Below are 19,289 nucleotides of genomic sequence, written 5' to 3' on the forward strand. Positions count from 1 at the left end.
TTCTGCCTCCTGGTAGAGCTGCACAAACTTACCAGCCAGAGACTAAAGCGGGCGAGGTGTGGTCCTGCTTCACGGTGCAGGCCAGATGGGGAAGATGCTGCACTTGGCAGAGAGCCCAAGGAGAAAGCCCTACAGGGAGTACAGGAGAGGCAAACATACTTGACAGCGAGACAAGAGCTCTCGCCCAGACATCATCCATGGGGATCATTCATTCCCCTTAGCTTACTTTGTCACCACATACGCACAGTGTGACTGAATGTATTATGCATGGGAAATAATCACGCTGCTGGCACTGTCAAGAAGTCACTGAGCTTTTATTCTGCGTGCAAAGGGCTGCAATTTTGCACATGCACATAGGGTTTGGAATTTTCAAAGATTTCCAAAAGTCAATCAGAAAGGAGAGAAAATTAGGGATAGGGTCACAGGGTAGATTCCACATGCCAAAGATTTTCAAAAAAATCAATGCTGAGGTCCTGAACATGCTCTCTTCTGACAGAGCAGCCCAGACTCACAGCCAGGTGTCTCTTGAAAGGACTCAACGACCAACTCCCAGAAGGTGCTTACACACCAGCAGGCCACATGTTCTCTCAAGTTTCTTGTTGGATTTTTTTAAATTATAGCTATGTTAACATCCCATGCTTAAAGAATCCTTCCATTCCCCCCCACCCTGAAAGTGTTAATTACTACTGTTCATTACCTTTCAAAACCAAGAGCTAACAGATGCCCAAGCAAACAAAGAGTTATCTTTAAAAATTTTGATTTAAAAATTATGATGTAATAAAAGCACTGATTTGACGATAGTTAGTTTCCTATCCAGTGAAGTCTCACTCCTATAACAATTTTTTTTTGAACACTAGTCAGCAAGGACCAAGTTAGGCCATTGACGAGGCCAAATTTTACATTAATCATGTATTTTTCAGTTTTTCAAAGTTAAACAAAAGTAACTTCACACATTTTCATTATTTTAACAAAGTACTAAAATACTGATTTATACTCCCGGATGTTCAGACTTCAATTGGTAAGTAACAAAAGAAAGTGCCTGATGCAGGCATACGGCCCATAAGGCTCCTCGTAAAGCAATGCTAGCAGATACTGCACTCATCTAAAAGGATGCTGTAAATAAATCATATGGGCCTGTTTCATTATTTCAGAAAAAAATCCGAGCTTTCAAACCAAAGAAAGTTATCACACAACAAACTCACATGAGAAGGATCTTCAGTATTTCATCACCATCTTGTAAAGCATGGACCGCTGCTGAAACACACTCCATTTTAAACATCAATAAAACTCGTAACAGAAGTCTTTCCTTCATTCTTAAATCTAGTTCCTGATTAGCATGAAGACCACCTTCATTTGATTTACAGAATGCCACAGATCTATTACTTATAGCTTAAAGGACATTGAATGCTTTGACGTGTTCCAGGTCTGCAGTTTAAATCAACTGAATTATTATACATCTCATCACTCACAGTTACATTGAGTGCCTGTTCTGCTACTGCTAAATGAATTGTTACGAAACTATAAACGTTATGGAATGCTGCGGAGTCCTTGGTCTTTGACCAGAGACCACTTATTTCCACAAAACAACAACTGAAGTGCTTGTATTACCTCCGTGCATGATTAAATCCTGCATGTTGCACAGTAACAGGTGCATCAGAACTTCAAGATACGACTCAAAATATGTCAGCTTTTTTTGTGTACGTACAAAAAGGCCACAGACAAGCAGAAAGCAGGGTTAAATGTCGATCTTGAACCTTGAGTGTCTGAAGTTGTCAGAAGGAATCTCTTGATACGTATCATGTGTCCTGTGATACCAACAGCTTACACAATAAAAAATCTCTGCATTTCTTCATAGCCTTGTTTAGTGGCATGAAACAGTTCCTTCTTTCTACCCCTGAGTATATTTTATCAGTAGCTAGAAATGTCAAATACTTCTATGGTAAACAGAAATATCCTGGCCTTTTTTTTTTTTTTTTTTTTTTCTACACGCCAATACTAAAGAAGGTGACAATATAATCTGCCTCGGGCAACTCTATCACCAACCACAGTAGACAGGTCATTTTCCTTTTATCAAAGAGGAGAGTAGGTCATCGCATTTTAGTGCATGTTGACACCACCGCTAGTAAAAAGAGATAAGAATTCAGTGCCCTTAAGGTGCCTTAACCTCTATTTTACCTAATACAGATATTTCACAGCTATTGCATTAAAGGCAGAAGAGAGACAGATTTGTACTCTGGAAGAATGCACTACAAAGGTCTCAACCTCTGTGACAAGCTGGTATCTGTACTGCAGAGAAGGTAGGTGACAACAAAGCACTTCACTTAAGGTACCTACCTCTCTTTTATTTTGCATAACTGGATTAATTTTTTTTCCTGTAACGCCGCAGAGCATCATGCATGTCTAACCTCTCAGCACATGTCCGTAGTTTCTGAACATTTTTGGAAGTTGGAATTAAAAGCATACACACACCTCCTGCCCTCCTGAAAACAACTTTCAGAAGTTTCTCTGCTTGCTTAAACCATTTTGCTTTCAGTCAGGATATCTTAACTCTGAACACAAAATAATGACACTTACCTACAGTTGTCTTTATTTGTTGTCCTTGTGCTTTCAAACATTTGATTCAAACATCTTAAACTTGAAAGATGCTTTTATGGCAATGCTCCTTATATTGTTTAAGACAGTAGGGGAAAAACACCACTTTCTAATTGCTAAATATGCAACCATCTGAACATGGCGAGTTAGTTTTTATTGCATTTTCTGTTAATAAACTGGTTTTAAAATAATGAGGAGATAAAAGGATCTGCTTACCAAGAACATCAACACAAACTGCTCAGTTATTACCAAGGACTGGACAACATTCACAAAAGGACTTTTCTTTTTGGAAAACTATAAAGATGAAATGCACTTGCAATAAACTGCACACTGGATGGTCAGTTTCTTCTGCACAAAAGTGTAAAATGTTACTTCAAAAAGGGCAAAAGAAATTCTGGTTAGAAGAAGAACAGATGTTCTGTACTTTTAAGAGAAATAGGAGATTTGTGCTTAAAGATTCTAAGCATAATTTCTTCTTCCCCCCAGGAACACAGCTACAAGCAGTATAGTTAACTCCCACTAAAAATTAAAGCTTGATTTTTACAGAGGAAGAATCAAACTTCTTCCTGAAATGGAAAATAACATTCCTTTATTCTGGAAATTAGTCCAGTCAATTTTTCTATTTGTTTCAGTAACATCTTTTAAGCTATGCAGGCCAAGAGAGCAGTTCTATGTGTAGAGACCATATCAACAAACACAACGGTTCATCATTTAAGCACTATTTATATGCATATTTATACTTAAACTGTTGCATATTTGCATAGATACCCTTACAAAATTCAGTTCTCCTTCACCAGAAGGTATTCCACCACCTATGAAAAGGGAAATATCGACCAAAACTTAGTAACAAAAATAGTGACCAAAAATAAAAGTTGTTTAGGGGAATGTAATTTTAACATCTACTAGCCAACCATTTTGCTCACCAAAGAATTTTGTACGTTTTTTATATGCATACATACATGTGTATATGCATGCAAACATACATCTGAACACATGCATTTTATACTTCATTTCAGGCAAGGCACATATTAATGCATCAGCAAAGACTGAAATCAAGGAGTAAGACTTTTACTAAACAGGAAGAGCATTTAAGATAAAGAGCTTGTCCTGGTTCCAGTTAGGACAGAGTTAAGTAGCTCATAGTAGCTGGTAGGGTGCTATGTTTTGGATTAGGATGAGAAGAGCGCTGATAACATGCTGATGTTTTAATTGTTGCAGAGCAGTGTTTACACCAGGCCAAGGACTTTTCGGCTTCTCGCTCTGTCCTGCCAGCGAGCAGGCTGGGGGTGCAGCAGGAGCTGGGAGGGGACAGACCCAGGACAGCTGACCCAAACTGGCCAAAGGGGTATTCCATACCATCTGGCGTCATGCTAAACAATATATAGGGGTGGCTGGCCGGGGTGGGGGGGCTGGCTGCTCGGGGATAGGCTGGGCATCGGTCAGCGGGTGGTGAGCAATTGCGTTGTGCATCACTTGTTTTCTTACACATTATTATTGTTAATACTATTACCATTATCACTATTATTATTATTATTGTTATTATTATTTTCCTGTCTTAATAAACTGTCTTTATCTCAACTCACAGGCTTCACTTTCCTGTTTCTCTCCCCCATCCCAGAGAGGGAGGGGGGAGGGTGAGCGAACGGCTGTGTGGTGTTTAGCTGCCAGCCGGGTTAAACCACAACAGACAACCAAAAACTGAAAAATCTTCATGACACAATCTAATTTGTTAGATCAGTGCATCTGAACACAGGTCTCTTGCAAATGGCATTGTAAGCAAAAAAAATAAATAAATAAAAATCTGGTTGTGAAATTACATACAGGGCAAAAATAGCTTGAAAAGAACAGTTATTGCCACTAATCAACTTAATCACTTTTTGGGTTTTTATTCTTTATAATTAATTAATATGAGAATGTTTCAAAATAAAAAAAATTGTGTATCTCATAGCCAATTAGCAATATAATGCTATTTTTATGCTTTGGACAGAAGTTGTCTGTTATGAACAACCTCTAGTGAATCTCATTTTTTAATGTTGATATTTATACTCTGATGTAATGTTGATACACTATTTCAAATCTGAATGAACTGGGATGTTTTGAGAAGAAAAAACAGATGCATTTAACATTTAAGAAATAAACTGCAGTTACAGATGGTTTTGTCCAAGTGACTAGTGAATATTATGTTAAAGCAGGATACAACTCTTCCAAACATGAAGCAATTCTTGGTATTTTACTGTACAATAGCTTCCATAAATGATTCACTTGCACACCAAGCTTGTGTTCCTAATTAACCCATTAGTACAATTCCCATTCATTTGATTAAGAGTGAGGTTCAGGCATGAATGTCTTTAGCATTCATTCTTAGAAAATAGAAATATGTCTGTCCAGGAAATATGTTTAATGTCAAGCATTTATCTTTTAGTGATTTTCAGACTTACATATTCAGTTCTTTATACTGAATTTTGATGCTCTTTTATGCACTGTACCCTGTACTTGAGAGAATAATGACTATTTCACATGGCTTTGGGTTTCTTACTTTATTATGATAAATCCTATCTTCTCTCAGAGTCTTTTGGGGGTGGGAGGCAACGGAAAGGTACCTGAAATAAACAATATTTCAGTAATTTTAAGTTCTCACAACTGCTTTACAAATCACACAGCCTGACCCCCTTCTCTAATATCACATTACAGCAAGATCCAAAATAGCTCTCCTCTTTGACAGCTAACCTCAGGCACCACTGGTCTAGCATCTTGCTGCTTACGCTGCCGGCTGAAAAGCTGAGAGGATACGCAAGACAAGCTGAGAGTTTAACTGGCAGAGCTGTTCAAATCTAAATTGTGCTATCTGAAACTTAGACCACAGGAGACAACAGTTGACTTTTTACCCTGGCAGCCGATTCAACCTCTTGGCCCTGTGCAAGTCGCATGAATGCATTTAGCACACACAAAAACTATCTCCCTATATTATGATCAAAGATGCGTTCGGTACACATTTTTTATGCACATTTGACCACTCTGTTGACAGTCATGGAAGTTAAGTAATATGGACTGCTGCACATGGGTTTCAAACCTTGATGGAGCCCAATGGCAGGCTACTTTTGACAGTCGAATAATGACGAGCGCGTTGCAGGCCGATGCCCGTCATTCACGAGCATCTCGGCCTGCTCCAGCCGTTGCGCAGCGACTAAGTGGACGGTCAAAGGTTAAGTTCGAAGAAGACAGCAATGAAGGGCAACTGTCATGCACCACTGAGTACTGCGAGGCAGCAAGGAGTGGTTGTCTTCTGAAGAACATGCAAAGCGTTCTCATTCTGTCCAGGCAGACACATATTTGAAGGTCCTAAATGAGACCACTGCCAATTCATGAAGAGCCAAACTGACAGCATGCCATTCAAGCTGTCTGTCACAATTTGGACTTTTTTTTATTTCAAATCACAAATGCATGCAAAGTATAACGTTAAGCAGAACTCCCAGCAGTTGTTTTAAGCGAGCCAGACTTGGCAGGCTATAAGGGTGAGGGGAAAGACATCTAAACTCTCCCTCCTTGCTTTTAATATTTAAGTATTTCCCAGGGATTTCTTCAGTTTTCATGCAATGGCATGCATTTATTTCCAAAATTACATCTCTTGTACCCCCTTTATTAAATACCCGGGTTTCTTCCGGCAGTAAAAGGCAGAGCCTAACATTTTATAATTAGGGTTAACACAATCACCTGGTATTGCAATTTTGCATGTGTACATTAATATTGCAATACAGGAATATATTAAAGCATGCAAATAAACACTTTGCATGAGTCTCTAAATATCCTAAGCATTTCTGTTATGAATGGTCCAATAACAGTATTTCCTATTTGTTTAAAAGCACTGTTTTGTGGGGAGATATGGCTTGAACAGCATGATTAACAATGAAATAGCAGTATTTTGCATAAAACATATACATCTTACTTTTAACCCATTGCCAGTAAAGATGTATATTTCTTACTTAACATTTAAATTATGTGATCATATTCACACTTGCCTCTATTAACATATAAAAGACTCCAGGAAAAATAGAAATACTTTTGTTTTATTATTAGATAAACAGCGATGCCTCTCATCTTTCACATGAAACCCTGCCTGACACTAAATCTTCCCAGGTTGACAAAGGATCATGTGGGTTAGCTCTTTATGCCCTTTTCATGAACAGTCCATCTCTCCTGCACTTACAGGGCCAAACCCTGCCCCTGAACAGAACAGATCACCATGCAAGCTGCTCGTTCCTCTTTGCTGGGTCACTGGCATCGTCCCGTTTGTGACACAACTGCTTTGTATTGATTTCTGTCCAACATGTTAAGGACCTTACTCGCAAACCGCGCTTCACAAACTAAAGAGAAAGTGAATCGTCATTATTTATGAGGAATACACTTGGATCGTGAAGCATAAAGCCACGTGCCTGTCACACTGCCCTCCGGCTCTTCAAGGCAGGGACTAGACTCCTATGTTCTATTGCATGAGCCATACTGTCGGCACTGGAAATCGTAGTTAATGACAAACCTACTTTTTTAATCACAATGAATGGCTTTCAGGAAGCCACAAGCATAAAATCATTTCAGACAAAAGGAAAACTAAATATGAGGTGAGAGGATACACTAAGAACGAAAGGTAAGCACACTGCCTATCCCAACTATTTCAGTATGGACGTTTCTAAAGCGGTTCAGGAAGGCTGACCCATAGCTGCAGACTATCAGAACAGTTTAGGGTCAAACTCAACTAAGAGCCCTGTTACTTACAGGGACCAAGCACCAAAATTTGTCACTGCCAGGTGATTCTGCGGAGTTTTCCAAAGTACCAGGTCCTGGAGTCAGGAGCTTTTAGGAAAGTTTCAACTCTCATTTGCAACAACAGAGGAGAACAGCTCATGGAAAGTGACTTGAAAATATGAACTCTAAGAATGCAAAGAAACCCAGAAGGCAAGTATGTAGAATAGCAAAGCACTGGAAATTGCAATACTGACCGGGGAAAGACAAAAGAAAACAAAAGAAAAGGACCAAAGTGGGAGTTAGATCTCCTGCTACATTTCTGGTTGCAGGAGACAATTACTGGTACATTACTGCTACCTCTGGAGTGTGCAGGACGTAACACAGATCTGAAACACAATACAAAATAGCTCTGTCCCCAAATCTACAGAAATTCCCCATGACAAATTCAAGAAAAAATTGTTAAAGAGGAAGGTACCAAGAAGTGTGGTTTTCTACTAACGCAAGAGAAGTTAAAAGCATTTTGAAGTCCTAAAATACAATGCTAGGAAATCAAAGCATCAGTAGAGCTCATAGACGGCCTTTACCTCAGTTTCCTCCACACGCAAATGCTCTCCATAAACACTTTCCCACTGATTCAAGTCTGATACTATCTATATGACTGTATCACAGGACTATTTTTCAAACACCAGTGGTGTAAATCCAGGAAACGAAAAACAGTACACACCAAAAGGCTGCCAGACTTGACAACACGGAAGCTTAATAGCTTCTGCTGTAAGGAATGGGAGAAGCCTGTGCTAACTTGACATTTGTCCAGGTCCTTTTCCTCCTGGAAAGTTTAATTACCATCATCTTTACAATGCTCAGAAAGAAACAAAAGCTGCATCACCAGTGTGGTACACTTTTCACATGCCAGAGGCAAAAACCAGAGCAGTGAACATCCATGGAACGTAACTGCCTGCTGAATTAGTCATCGCAGGAAAAAAAGTCTCCTCCCTACTACCAAAGATGCAAGGAACCACAGAGTTGACTTACCCATCTTACTCTAAATGATTGACAAGGGAGTAGCTGGAAAGCATGGAAGGGACCTGCCTTACCTCCCTTTAGGTCAGCTCTATTACAGCCACATGTGAGAACTAAAATTAGTTGAGTAAAAACTACCATTTGGCTCCTACCTGGAGAGAAGACAGAAGGGGATTTTTTCTGAATTTCATAATAAGTGAAATACATCAAAAACTTTTTCCGATATTTAAGAAAAACTCCAGGCTTACAGTTTCAGACTGATCATAGCTTTGGTACTATTTGCAGTGGTTTTATATTGCATACCATAAAACATGCCAGTTACGTAGTCTCAGAATATGCAATCGAAATGCTCTACCCTAAATCCATCTCGTTGGCAAGATCTTTCCATAATTTTTCTGCCTAAATGTATAGCACGAGTGCTATGTTTGACAAATGCTCATTTAAAAAAAAAAAACAAAAAAACTTATACCTAAGTAAACTCCAACTCCTTTTCAATCCAGAAAGATGGTCATTTCACTGTTTATGATGAACGCCCCAAATAACTTTCTCCTACAGAGAGTCTTTGGATTTGAATGTTTTGTTCTGTTTTTATTCTGCGGTTAGGTACACACACACCACAGAGACCTGTTCAATATTCTGTCATCCACAGCTGTTCCCCATCCCATGATTTAGATATCAGTCAAGTATCTCCTTTGAGCACCAGCACATCCTTGGCTGCTGCAACAACATCATTCACATCAGAAGTAAACATATACAAATTGAGATTCTTCCAGGTTTAAAAGCTATTCTTTAATTTGCATGAATGTGTCCCTTCGTACACAATTTTCAGTCAGTTCTTCCCAAATACAGATGAATGTTTCAAGGGGCTTACTGCTTTGACACAGATCTGTTAGAGGTTCTTGCACAACTTCATCATCAACTGACTGGGCTTTCAGCCCTTTAAGTGCTTGTGAACATCTGATTTCCATTCACAGAAAAACATATTAATGTGCATTTGAACACGAATTTTACCTGTTAAACGGTTAGAAGTATACACAGGGTGTATCACTCCACAGAGTAACAAAAGCAATGGCTTTCAGTCCCAGAGCTGGTTAACCTTCACTTTTTGGTGATGAAAACCTTACCTGCTCTTTACCTCCACCTTTTCACCCCAAAGCACATACACACACTGTGCTATTCTCCAGCAAGAACCAGTGCATGAAATTTTTGCACCCAAAACACAGTACACATCAGAATTGGGTGGCTTAGCTTGAAGTAATCTTTTCCCTTTGTAGACTCATGTCTCTCCAGGGAATTACAGGCAGAAGTTTCAGTAATTTTAGTATCTGTAAGGAAACATGCAAATCAGACCCTGAGCTTAATATTAGGAGTTGTTTGATTTCAACACAATTTTAAGCCTTGGAACAGAAGCAGCAGCATATTTTAACCAGATACCTTTTCAAGTATTCACTGCATGAGGTACCAGTTGCCTGGGGGTTATGAAATAATACTAAAAACTTTATAATCATTCATTGATTTAGTTTTGAGCATAGTATATCATTTGAATCCAATGGGAACATAAAGAGCTATTTGTGAGGTCAACCACAGTACAGACAGAGGCTGACATGATATCGATGGCAAGGTGGAAAGAAATTGCCAAATACAGCAGATCAATACCTCGTTTCACTGTTACAGCCTTCTGCAGACATAAAATATATATCTTTACAGCTACGAAAATAATAATAATGGAAGTGGGAGATAAATGCTTCCCTCAAGGTAAACTATTTGATTAGCTGAGGGCAAAGGTGACAATAGCAGTTACACTAAAGTAACTTTACAGTCTTAAATAAAAGTGGTGGGATGAGCAGCAGATAAAAGGACAAAATGAAACAGAGCAAGTTCTAGGAGATACAGATGTTATTCTTTTTAGAAAGAACGTAGTATAAGCCTACAAAGGCAAAAAAGTTTATACTAAATAAGGCAGAACAGTTTCTTCCCATAGTAAGCCTCCAGTAACTTCAAAAAAGTTTTGAAATTACAGCTCTATCATTTTACATACGGAAGACAAAGGTAGGTTCAATCTGTACCATCCCTGAAATAGTAAGACATATTCATAACCATGTTTTGCACTTCACTCTTGAATCTAACAGAATGCAGTAACACACTACAGTGCTTTTCAGTCTCAACTAAAAAGGGGATCACCTGATATTTTGGATGCTCTTAGCCTTTAAAGGTTAATTGAATAATCTGAAAAATGGATGAGTTATTAAACATTGGAGAGCCCAATTCTGCTCCAGGTGAAGGCTGTGCAAATTTGACCACCAGTTCCCCTAGGAACCAAAGCAAGCTTTACCATTTACAATTGGCCTCTCTTGCTTTCACTAAACTTGTCAGATGAAACTGAATCTTACATGCTGTATAAGAGAAAAGTGTAATTATTTATTTCTTCTTTCCAAATCTCTAAGTAGAAGTGACAGTAGGCCCAGTACTGCATCTCCAGCAGGGATATTCCACTACAGCTTCATTGCAAAGATGCTGATTTCCTCCTAGAACTGCTACACCTGTAAGCCAGCTCCAGAATCAGAAGACAACAGGGTCTGATGCACCTGAGACTACTTAGCTTTCTGAAATTAAGTCACATGCTAACAACTTGCAAAATATTATTTCTCTAAATTAAATGAAAATTCCTCTTCAGAAAAAGTGTTCATACGAAACTGAAAATTCAATCCACATAAAGTTTTATTCTCTACAGAACACAGACAAGATTTCCACAATGCACTTTCCCTGGTGGGTTTGGTCCCCCCTCCCTTTTTTTTTTTAGAATTTAATTTTCCTGAATAAAAAGTTATACAAGTTATACAAGTTATACAAATATTTGAACAATCATTACGTATATTATAACAACAATCATCAAGGTTTCGGACACTGTATCTCTAGAAAAAGAGTTGCCCTTCCAATCTTTTTCAACTCTATTTTACAAACCCAGTGATAACGCTTATTGAAGTACTTACATGTACAACAACACTTTTGAAAAGCTTCAAAGATGATCATTTTCTTTGTCTCAGTGTTGCTGTTCAAGAACATACCAGCATGACATGTTCAACCACAGTCTAGTTGCGAACTACGACAACAGAAAACTTTTAAGTTCATCTTATATTTGGCAGCGTAGCTTTCGGTTGGGTAAGTGAATGCCTCCAAACCACTATCATCACACAAGCAGCTTTGCTGTACGCATCTCTCGTCTGTGCTCTTCAAGATTAGAGAAGCGGCTGTTCAGTAAGTAAACAAATTAAGCAAACAGCATCTGCTCAGTTCCTACTTTTTATGAGAACGGGTTGGTAGACAAGGCAGACAAGAAATCAAAACCATCACAATTATCAAAAACAATCTTAGAAAACATCCGCCCTTCCTTGTAATTACCCATAAATATATCCAATGAATACAAGAAACACAGGAGGGGTTTGCTTTTCCAAGATTTTTATTTTCATTGCCATGAGTGATATTTCCATTTGGGAGCTAAGGAGAGGCTCTGAAAAGCTCAAGAACGCCACCATTTTCCATTTAATACAACCGACTCCACAACTGTTTCCAGGCAAGTAGCAGGGAATTTCATCCACTAACAGAAGTGGATTTGCTTCTCCCCACATCCAGAAAATACAATTAATATTCAGAATAGATAGCCTATCTTTTTACTATAGGATACCAAAACTTCCCCTGCATGGGATTTTAAGCATTTACTACAGACATATCTGGGGTATTTTTCATTTGCTGGCAGGCTATCGGAGCTCACTAGTGTCTGTAAAGTTGCAAAATAAAAATTTAAATCTCACGTGGAGAAGGACTACCCAGAAAAATACTTGCCTCTTTTCAAAAATGTGAAAACACCCTAAGTGAGAGAAGTTGAATCAATTAAATTAAGACAAAAATAGAAAGGAGAGGGATAATTAGCCAAAAAAAACCACACCATACTGTTGGTTTTGCCAGAGCAAATATCAACTTGATACTACAACAACCAACTCGTAAAATGCGTGGACCCGGCTTCCTTAAACAAATCAAGCAGTTCTGCATCTTGTCCTTCTTCTAGAATCACCACGAACTCCTCCCACAAGCTGCCAAGCTACCAGTGGCTGGGATGTGGTAGGAGCTATTTTAAATTAAAATAAGTCTAGTGCAAGGTCAGGATTAATGGAGCTATTTCCTACAGCCACGTCCCATGAGGTACTGTTGTAGCAGCTATTACACTTGTGCCATACAACCAAGCCGAAAACCCAGGTTTCACTTGGCTAGAGGCCGTACAGGTGACAGACATATGCCTAGAGCCTTACTTAACATACAAGTCTACAAACAAATATAGGAAAAACAAACAAACAAACAAACAAAAAAAAACAAAGCCAGCCCCGGAGTGCGTATTCTAATACGGCAAACCTAAGAACAGCTTCTACGCCACCACGTTGTAGATGACGAGGAGCCAGGTCAACTGAAGACCTTCAGTCCGTTGTCGTAGGACTACTCTGACATTACTCTCATCTGCAGGAGCCTTGCAGCCCTAAGCAATGAAACACCAAATCGTGTTTTCTGTACCCACGCTCCTTGCATCCTTGGCTCCAAGACGTTAGAAGATTCTAACACACAAAACATAGATCTGTTCTTATTTACTGCAAAAAACAAGAGACTGAATGTAAAACAAGGTGTTTAATAAATCTGGGGGGTCTGAAGCTCCAATTATAATTCAGCACACCAAGATGGATGCGCACTTCTTAATTAAGTGGGTGATGTTCTAGTTAAAACAGAAAGACAACCCTGGGCCATAGCTAAGATTAAGCACCTACTCTTCCAAAGGAAGCTCCTACTGTTATCAATATAAAGGCCTTAAATCACAAAAAATAAACCATCTAATAGTCTGTATTCAATAGTAAGTAGAAAGTCGGGACACAGACTGATTTGGATTAACACATTTTCAGTTATAACAAGTAATTTTACAGAGGATTAGTATCTTGATGGTCTGATCAATACCAGGCACTGCTGCTATTACAGATGAAGAGAAAATTACCCCTCCAGTAATGAAGTGTGTATGTCTTGGTTCTCCTTCATTTGCTGAGTCCATTACTGTAATGGTCCCAGCATTAGCAGCTGAGGCAATTTAAGCAGCAGCAGCAACGCGATGAGTTTAAAAGCGGGGAACATTGGCCACTCATTCTTTCTTGTATTTTGTACTGCATATGCAAGGCTTCTACCTGACCACTTCCAACACACAAATTGTGTGTTATGTTACTATCAACACTATTTCTTAATTATTGTCTCATTAATAATGAGACGGGCCAATAATGCGATTACCACAAAAATTGCTGCTGGCATATTGGCTGCTGATTCTGCTAAAAGCTGCCCGCCATCTACCTACGCAGAAATATGACATGACAACGAGCTTATTTAGCTGCAGCTAAGCTGTTTCATTAACTTTAATTTGCCTAAATACAACTTCTGAAAGAATCTATTTAAGCTGTCAATTAGAAAAATTAATGTTTTTATATCTTAAGAGGCAGAACAATAACAGGAAACAAGAAATTAATGTAATATTTGAACAAACTCTGATACGACCAAGTTGATATACTTCGTTGCGTGGCCCGGGTAACGTTTCACCATTAATCCTAAAATCTGGTAAGAGCTCTGAGATTACTTGCCTATTTTTCCCCCTCAGCATTAATATGCTGAGGCAACCTATTTTATCTCAAACATACAGTATTTTCCAGCCAGCAAAAATAAGGATGATGCAGGAAACATGACTTTTCATCAAAATCCCAGCCAAACCACTATGTTCCCTTTTACTCCTCGTAAATAAAACACACACAAAGCTTGGAGTTATTTAAAGCTTTATATTGCCTTGCCACTTTGTCTAACGTCTCACAAATGTGAAATTGCACATGAATATCTTTGTAAAAGCCCTTGTGAATATTCAGATATGTGCATATTGATGCATTTATTATTTGTATAGCAATAACTTTATTGGATCGGGGTCCCAGCTGCACTGGGAGCTGTACAAATTTAACAGTAATGTCTGTGGAATAAATTCTCTGTAGCTGGTTCTGGCTTCGCAGTAATGTGAATTAGCATAAACAGCTACAAACGGTAATTGTGAACTGGGCTTAGCAGTCTATTCCAGAGCCCCGTCAATGTAATCTTTTTCAAGTAAAAGAAAATAATACTCCAGACTAGCTGAGCATCCCGTCTTTCACATGGCAACGTCAAAGGGTCTTAATAGGCAAATAGTGGCAAGAGGAAGAATATAAATGTACTTGCTACAACTACGCATCTGTCACACCGAGACTGACTGCAAACATTTTTGATAAATTAAGCCTTGAGAACAGGCGTGTGTTACAGATGAACTAATCAAGACACGAGCCTAATAACAAAGCAGCTTTTCCTTCCAGTTTAAAAGGAAAAAAATATTCCAAGTAGTCTACCAGTTAATAGGCTTATGTTTGCTTTTATTTTATGTGGTACCCAGCAGAAGTAAAAGTTTACTGCAAACTAACCATAATTCAAATCAACAGTCCAAAGAAGAAAAATAATTATGACTTAACTAATTAGAACAGAAATTTAGGTAAACAAAAACAAAACACACACTCATGGGGTGGACAGTTCAGTTAAAATGTCTGCTGTTAATGAGTAACACCTGGTCCAACAGCTCTGTTTTTATGCACAGAAGTAGTATTTGCTATGAGGAAGACTAGAGAAGTAGACAGCACGCACCATCTCTAAAGATGTCTTTAAAATTTAAGATTAATTATGTTCTGCAATCCACGTAAGTCTCACAGGGATATTCCACAGGAAACTAGCATCCCCATCATGGTGTTTAAGACATTTGTGTAATTAACTTCTGGCTATGATTCCCCAGCTTGTTTCAGATCTGCTTTGCAGTAATGAATTTGTGTCCTCCCGCTACAGGAAGGAGCCCTCTTAGGCTAAGAACACCAGATATTAGCATGAACAGTTTCATTTCTGCTGGACGCTCAATCTTAACTCACTCCAATCGAGTGATTTGCAATGTGGAAATTGCTGTCTAACAGCACGGCGCACTGAGGAAATTCTACCACACATCCTTGGAACAGGAATGTTATTCTTCTACAACAACATAAATCAAACTTGTTATACGCATGAACGTTTGAGAGAGAGAACAGCTTACCGTACACAAGAAACATACTGCATAATTACAAAGCTAAAGCCCATCACCAGGCTTCGGATCAACAGCGTTTAACTGTACACAAGTATGGCAAAACTTTTATTCAGGATTTCATTCTTCAGAGCAGAGACGTTGCCAGGAGATGCATAATCCAAACCAGCCTCTCTATCCAACCACTTCCCTCTCATTAGTAGGCCTCATAAATCCTACTTTCCAGAAGAGGTCGGGTTAACCTCACTAGTATTTGGTTTGCTATGAAATATTTTGATCCAGACCTAAATGGATCTCTTGGCACAGCCACCACAATAAGGACGCACTTCCTTCACCGTCTGTGTTTCTTAGGTGCGCCACATCAGCGAGCAAGGCTTAAACTCGGGGACCAAAGCTTAGTGCCAGCATCCCAAGGATTACACCTGTAATTAAGTTGCATAAAATAAGGTCAGTTCATATTAGTGTAGCATGAGGATGATCTCCTGAAGAGAAAGGGTACGCTTGTTTTCGTGTAACCCCTCGTCTTCTTAACACTGCCTTCTTCTTCCGTATCCCTCATTCTCAGACACTCTACAGGGTCCTTCTGTTGCACTATCAGTATACTCCAAACTTACGTCATGTAGTACCTAACCTCTAAGTACTCACACCTTCAAATCTTGAAGGATCTCCTTAACTTTCACCATTCTTGAGTGTGTACCTACAACATCTAAGCAGGTCTACTCTTTTGCTTGGTTTCCCCCCACCTTACACATTGATCCCCTGGTACCTGCTCACACAACTCATCCTCCACAACCTTGGGCAGGGCAGTTTCAAATCCATCCTCTTACTTCCTACAGCCTTAAAAATATATATCCCGTTTTACCAGCAGCAATTATTCTCTCCTAATGCTAATGATTCCCAGATACGTTTAAGATATATTGTGGTACAAAAGTTGAATTCAGGCCTTGCATGGACAGAGTAAATGTACAGACTTAAAAAAAAAAAAAAAGGGTGCCTCTTATCTGCAGTCAAATTGCATTGGCTTGGATGGGACAGCTGACACCCACGTGTGTTTTCAGATGTATAGCAAGCACAGAACACAGCGAAAGTGCAGAGCTGCTGTCCTTCAGCAAAGAGGAAGAGCAGAAAGAGTGAAGGAAGCGTGGTCAGGTTGTCCTTAAAGCGCTGCACTGAGCATTGGTACAGCGAACTGGCCCTATGCTTCTTTTTCCCATTACAGCACATAGATGCAAACTGTTAGATCAAACCGCTTACCTATCTCTGTAGTGAAATAACATTTTATATTAGAAGTTAGTTAATAGCAGCACCAAGAACAGCGTGTACAGCACGTGAGTGAATTGTTACGGGGGAAGGCTTTTCCTAGAGCTGCACTGGAGCTCTGCCTCTGCTCGCCAGCCCCAGCAGACGCACCCAGTGCTCCCCACCGAGCACCTTTCTGGCTGTGCCACTGTTTTGTAACCAGAGCCGGCGGAGGCCGCAGGAGCAGCGCCCACACGAGGATGTGTGAAAGCGCCCGGGGCCCTCAGGCGCAGCCCCACCACAGCCCCGCTGAAGCTGGCGGAGCCCCTCCGGTCTCACAGCCCCGTCCCCCGGTCCCCCCCGGTCCCCCCCGACCCGCGCCACCACCGCAGCCCCAAGGCCCTGACCGGGGGCGGCTGCAGCGGCCGTGCCCGCCTCCCCTCCTCACGGCGGGGGCAGCACGGGAAGGTACCTTCAGCTCCTTCTCCCGCTCCCCCGCTCTCCGCTTCATGGCGCCGCCTCAGCCGCCCGGCCTCCTCCCGCCCGCCGCCCTGCCCCACGGAGGACTACAGCTCCCAGCGCGCACGGCGGCGGGGAGCCGGGAAGCACCCCCCACGTTGTAGTCCCGGCCGAACGGCGAGGCACGGCCCTGCGCACCCGGCCGAACTACAGCTCCCGGCAGGTAACGGGGGCGGCGGCGGCGGCCGGAAGGGCCGGGGTTCGCGTAGCAACAGCCGCAGTTGCTAACGGCACGAGGCGAGGAGGCGAAGGGCGGGCGGGAGCCGTGAGTACGGGGCGCGGGGCGGGAGGGGACGCGCTGAGGGGCTGCGCTCCCCGGGAGGGCGTTTCGTTTCCTGCTCGGAAAGGCAGGGCGCCTCCCGTGTCTGTCTCTCCGTTTTTCTGTCCTTAAACAGCCCCGCAGCCCTCCTCCGGGGTGTGTGGGGAAAAATCAAACCGAGGAAAGCGGCGGGCGCGGGGAGGGGCTCCCGCCGCGCCGCCTGTACTCCCTGAGGAGAGCGCTGCCGAGGCACCGTTATTTCGATGTTCTTCTGTCAGACTCACAGAAAAATCTCACAGATTTTTCCTCTCAGACCTGATGTCCTGGGCTCGTAATGCCTTCATTCTTGCTGCCTTTCCTTTCCACCTCAAAAGCTTTCAGTGCTGCAGGTGATCCCTGAAATCGCGCGTGTATGTTCCTGACAAGTCATGTGTGAGGTTATTTTAGGTGACAAGCCTGACAGAGCGCAAACGTTTATCTCGAAGGAGTCAACAGAGGAGGAACGTAGGCTGGAAATACTTTGTGATAGGCTAAGATCGGTGGGTGGGCTTTTTTTTTTTTTTTTTTTTTTTTCCTGCTAGAGAGGTGGAGTGTGATTTTGTGAGAAAAGCATCGTCGTGGCCACGGCCAAGCCTCATGAACTTCTAAATTCGCGTTGAGAGAATTAATTAAAGGTCTTTGTGTTTGTGGTTTCACTAGAAAGTCCCCCTCTTAGCCCTGCTAGCTGAGAACTTGTGGAAATTGAAGTAATCTCCCCTCAGGTTTGCCATGTGGGAACGATATTGGGAGAGCTTTGGGGAGTTTTGTAAGAATTTGGGCCTAAGGCATCAGCTTTGCTACTTTAAGTATTCACGCTCATTACTGTCTGCTCGTGCTTAACGCTGCAGACTTGCATGCAGTTTTTTACAGCAGTTTGTCAGATAAAAACGGCAACGGCACCAGCCTTGTAACTCATGCAGTGTATAAGAAAGTTACTGTTTCCTGTAATTTCTGGTACTACACCTAAAATTTTTACTTAGGCCCAAATTTAAATTCTCATAGGTTAAATCCAGAGATATGGAGGAAATTCTTCTATTTGTGTGTGAAGTTATTTGGCGCCGTGTTGGTGCTGGGAACAAGGAGTGCTGAAGTGACCTCAGGGTAACCTGTCTTGCAAATAAACTGTTTTAAGTTGTTGAGGTTCAGCATGGCACGTGGATCTGTCCAGTTACAGATATTTTTTTTAATCTTTCTTGCTTTATTATGCTTTATTTTAGGGAACACCGGGCTTTTAAGTACCGTCACTTTTGTAGCCACGTTGCTGTACGTTTTTCTCAGATTTAATCGCTTAGGAAGTGCTTTCCCAAGAAGTAATTTGGAACTCTGTGGAGAAATCTCATGCTTTTGAAAATAAAGCTGGAGCCATTGGCTGCAAGGAAAATAATTTTAAGTGTTTGTGATTGAGGCTGAGTTAATATTAAAGAACTGTAACATGTGTAACATGTGATTTGCTGTTTGAAGTATCCTCAGAGAAGAAACATTAAGGATGGTTGTTAGCAATTGTTAGGTACATAGGTGGTTCTGATGTTACTAATGAAACAAATGTCAAGGTGGAATTATGTTTTGCCTCCCTAAAACCAGGATGCAGGTTTGTAGTATGTTTATCTAAAACCAGTTCTTTTCACTAAGACAGTTATAATATTTGTGCTTTAAAGTTTTGTTGAAAACTACCCTTTCACTAATCCTTTTCTTTCTTTTTGGACAAAGTCATAAGGAGACTTGTTGGCGATAGAAGAC

General features: G+C 40.8%; 2 protein-coding genes and 1 long non-coding RNA gene across 23 annotated transcripts in view; 1 reads left to right on the forward strand and 2 right to left on the reverse strand.

Moving 5' to 3' along the window:
* The window catches only part of FTO (FTO alpha-ketoglutarate dependent dioxygenase), a 247,898-nt gene extending 230,552 nt beyond the window's left edge, over positions 1 to 17,346 (reverse strand). For 4 of the 13 annotated variants that reach the window (XR_013938641.1, XR_013938642.1, XR_013938643.1 and 1 more), the window contains exon 1: positions 13,379 to 15,489. Coding sequence is in view for 9 of the 13 variants with exons in the window: in XM_080553058.1 (XP_080409184.1) it covers positions 13,379 to 13,432 (54 nt within the window). In the remaining 4 variants the exon portion in view is untranslated. Of the gene's footprint in view, positions 1 to 11,339; positions 13,355 to 13,378; positions 15,490 to 16,239; positions 17,162 to 17,207 lie in introns of those variants that run through there. The other 9 variants (XM_080553056.1, XM_080553053.1, XM_080553052.1 and 6 more) reach the window with 6 other exon arrangements.
* On the reverse strand, positions 624 to 11,329 carry LOC308176843. The gene is made up of 2 exons (XR_013938686.1): positions 4,282 to 11,329; positions 624 to 3,699 (listed from the first exon to the last, which is right to left on the reverse strand). It is a non-coding gene; the product is annotated as an uncharacterized lncRNA (long non-coding RNA).
* RPGRIP1L (RPGRIP1 like) overlaps positions 17,290 to 19,289 on the forward strand; it is a 72,977-nt gene continuing 70,977 nt past the window's right edge. For 7 of the 9 annotated variants that reach the window (XM_080553003.1, XM_080553007.1, XM_080553008.1 and 4 more), the window contains exon 1: positions 17,396 to 17,519. The gene's annotated coding sequence lies outside the window, so the exon portion shown is untranslated. Of the gene's footprint in view, positions 17,520 to 17,565; positions 17,903 to 19,289 lie in introns of those variants that run through there. The other 2 variants (XM_080553004.1, XM_080553005.1) reach the window with 2 other exon arrangements.

The sequence above is a fragment of the Anser brachyrhynchus genome, assembly GCF_964034855.1.
Source record: "Anser brachyrhynchus genome assembly, chromosome: 12".
Lineage (NCBI taxonomy): Eukaryota > Metazoa > Chordata > Aves > Anseriformes > Anatidae > Anser > Anser brachyrhynchus.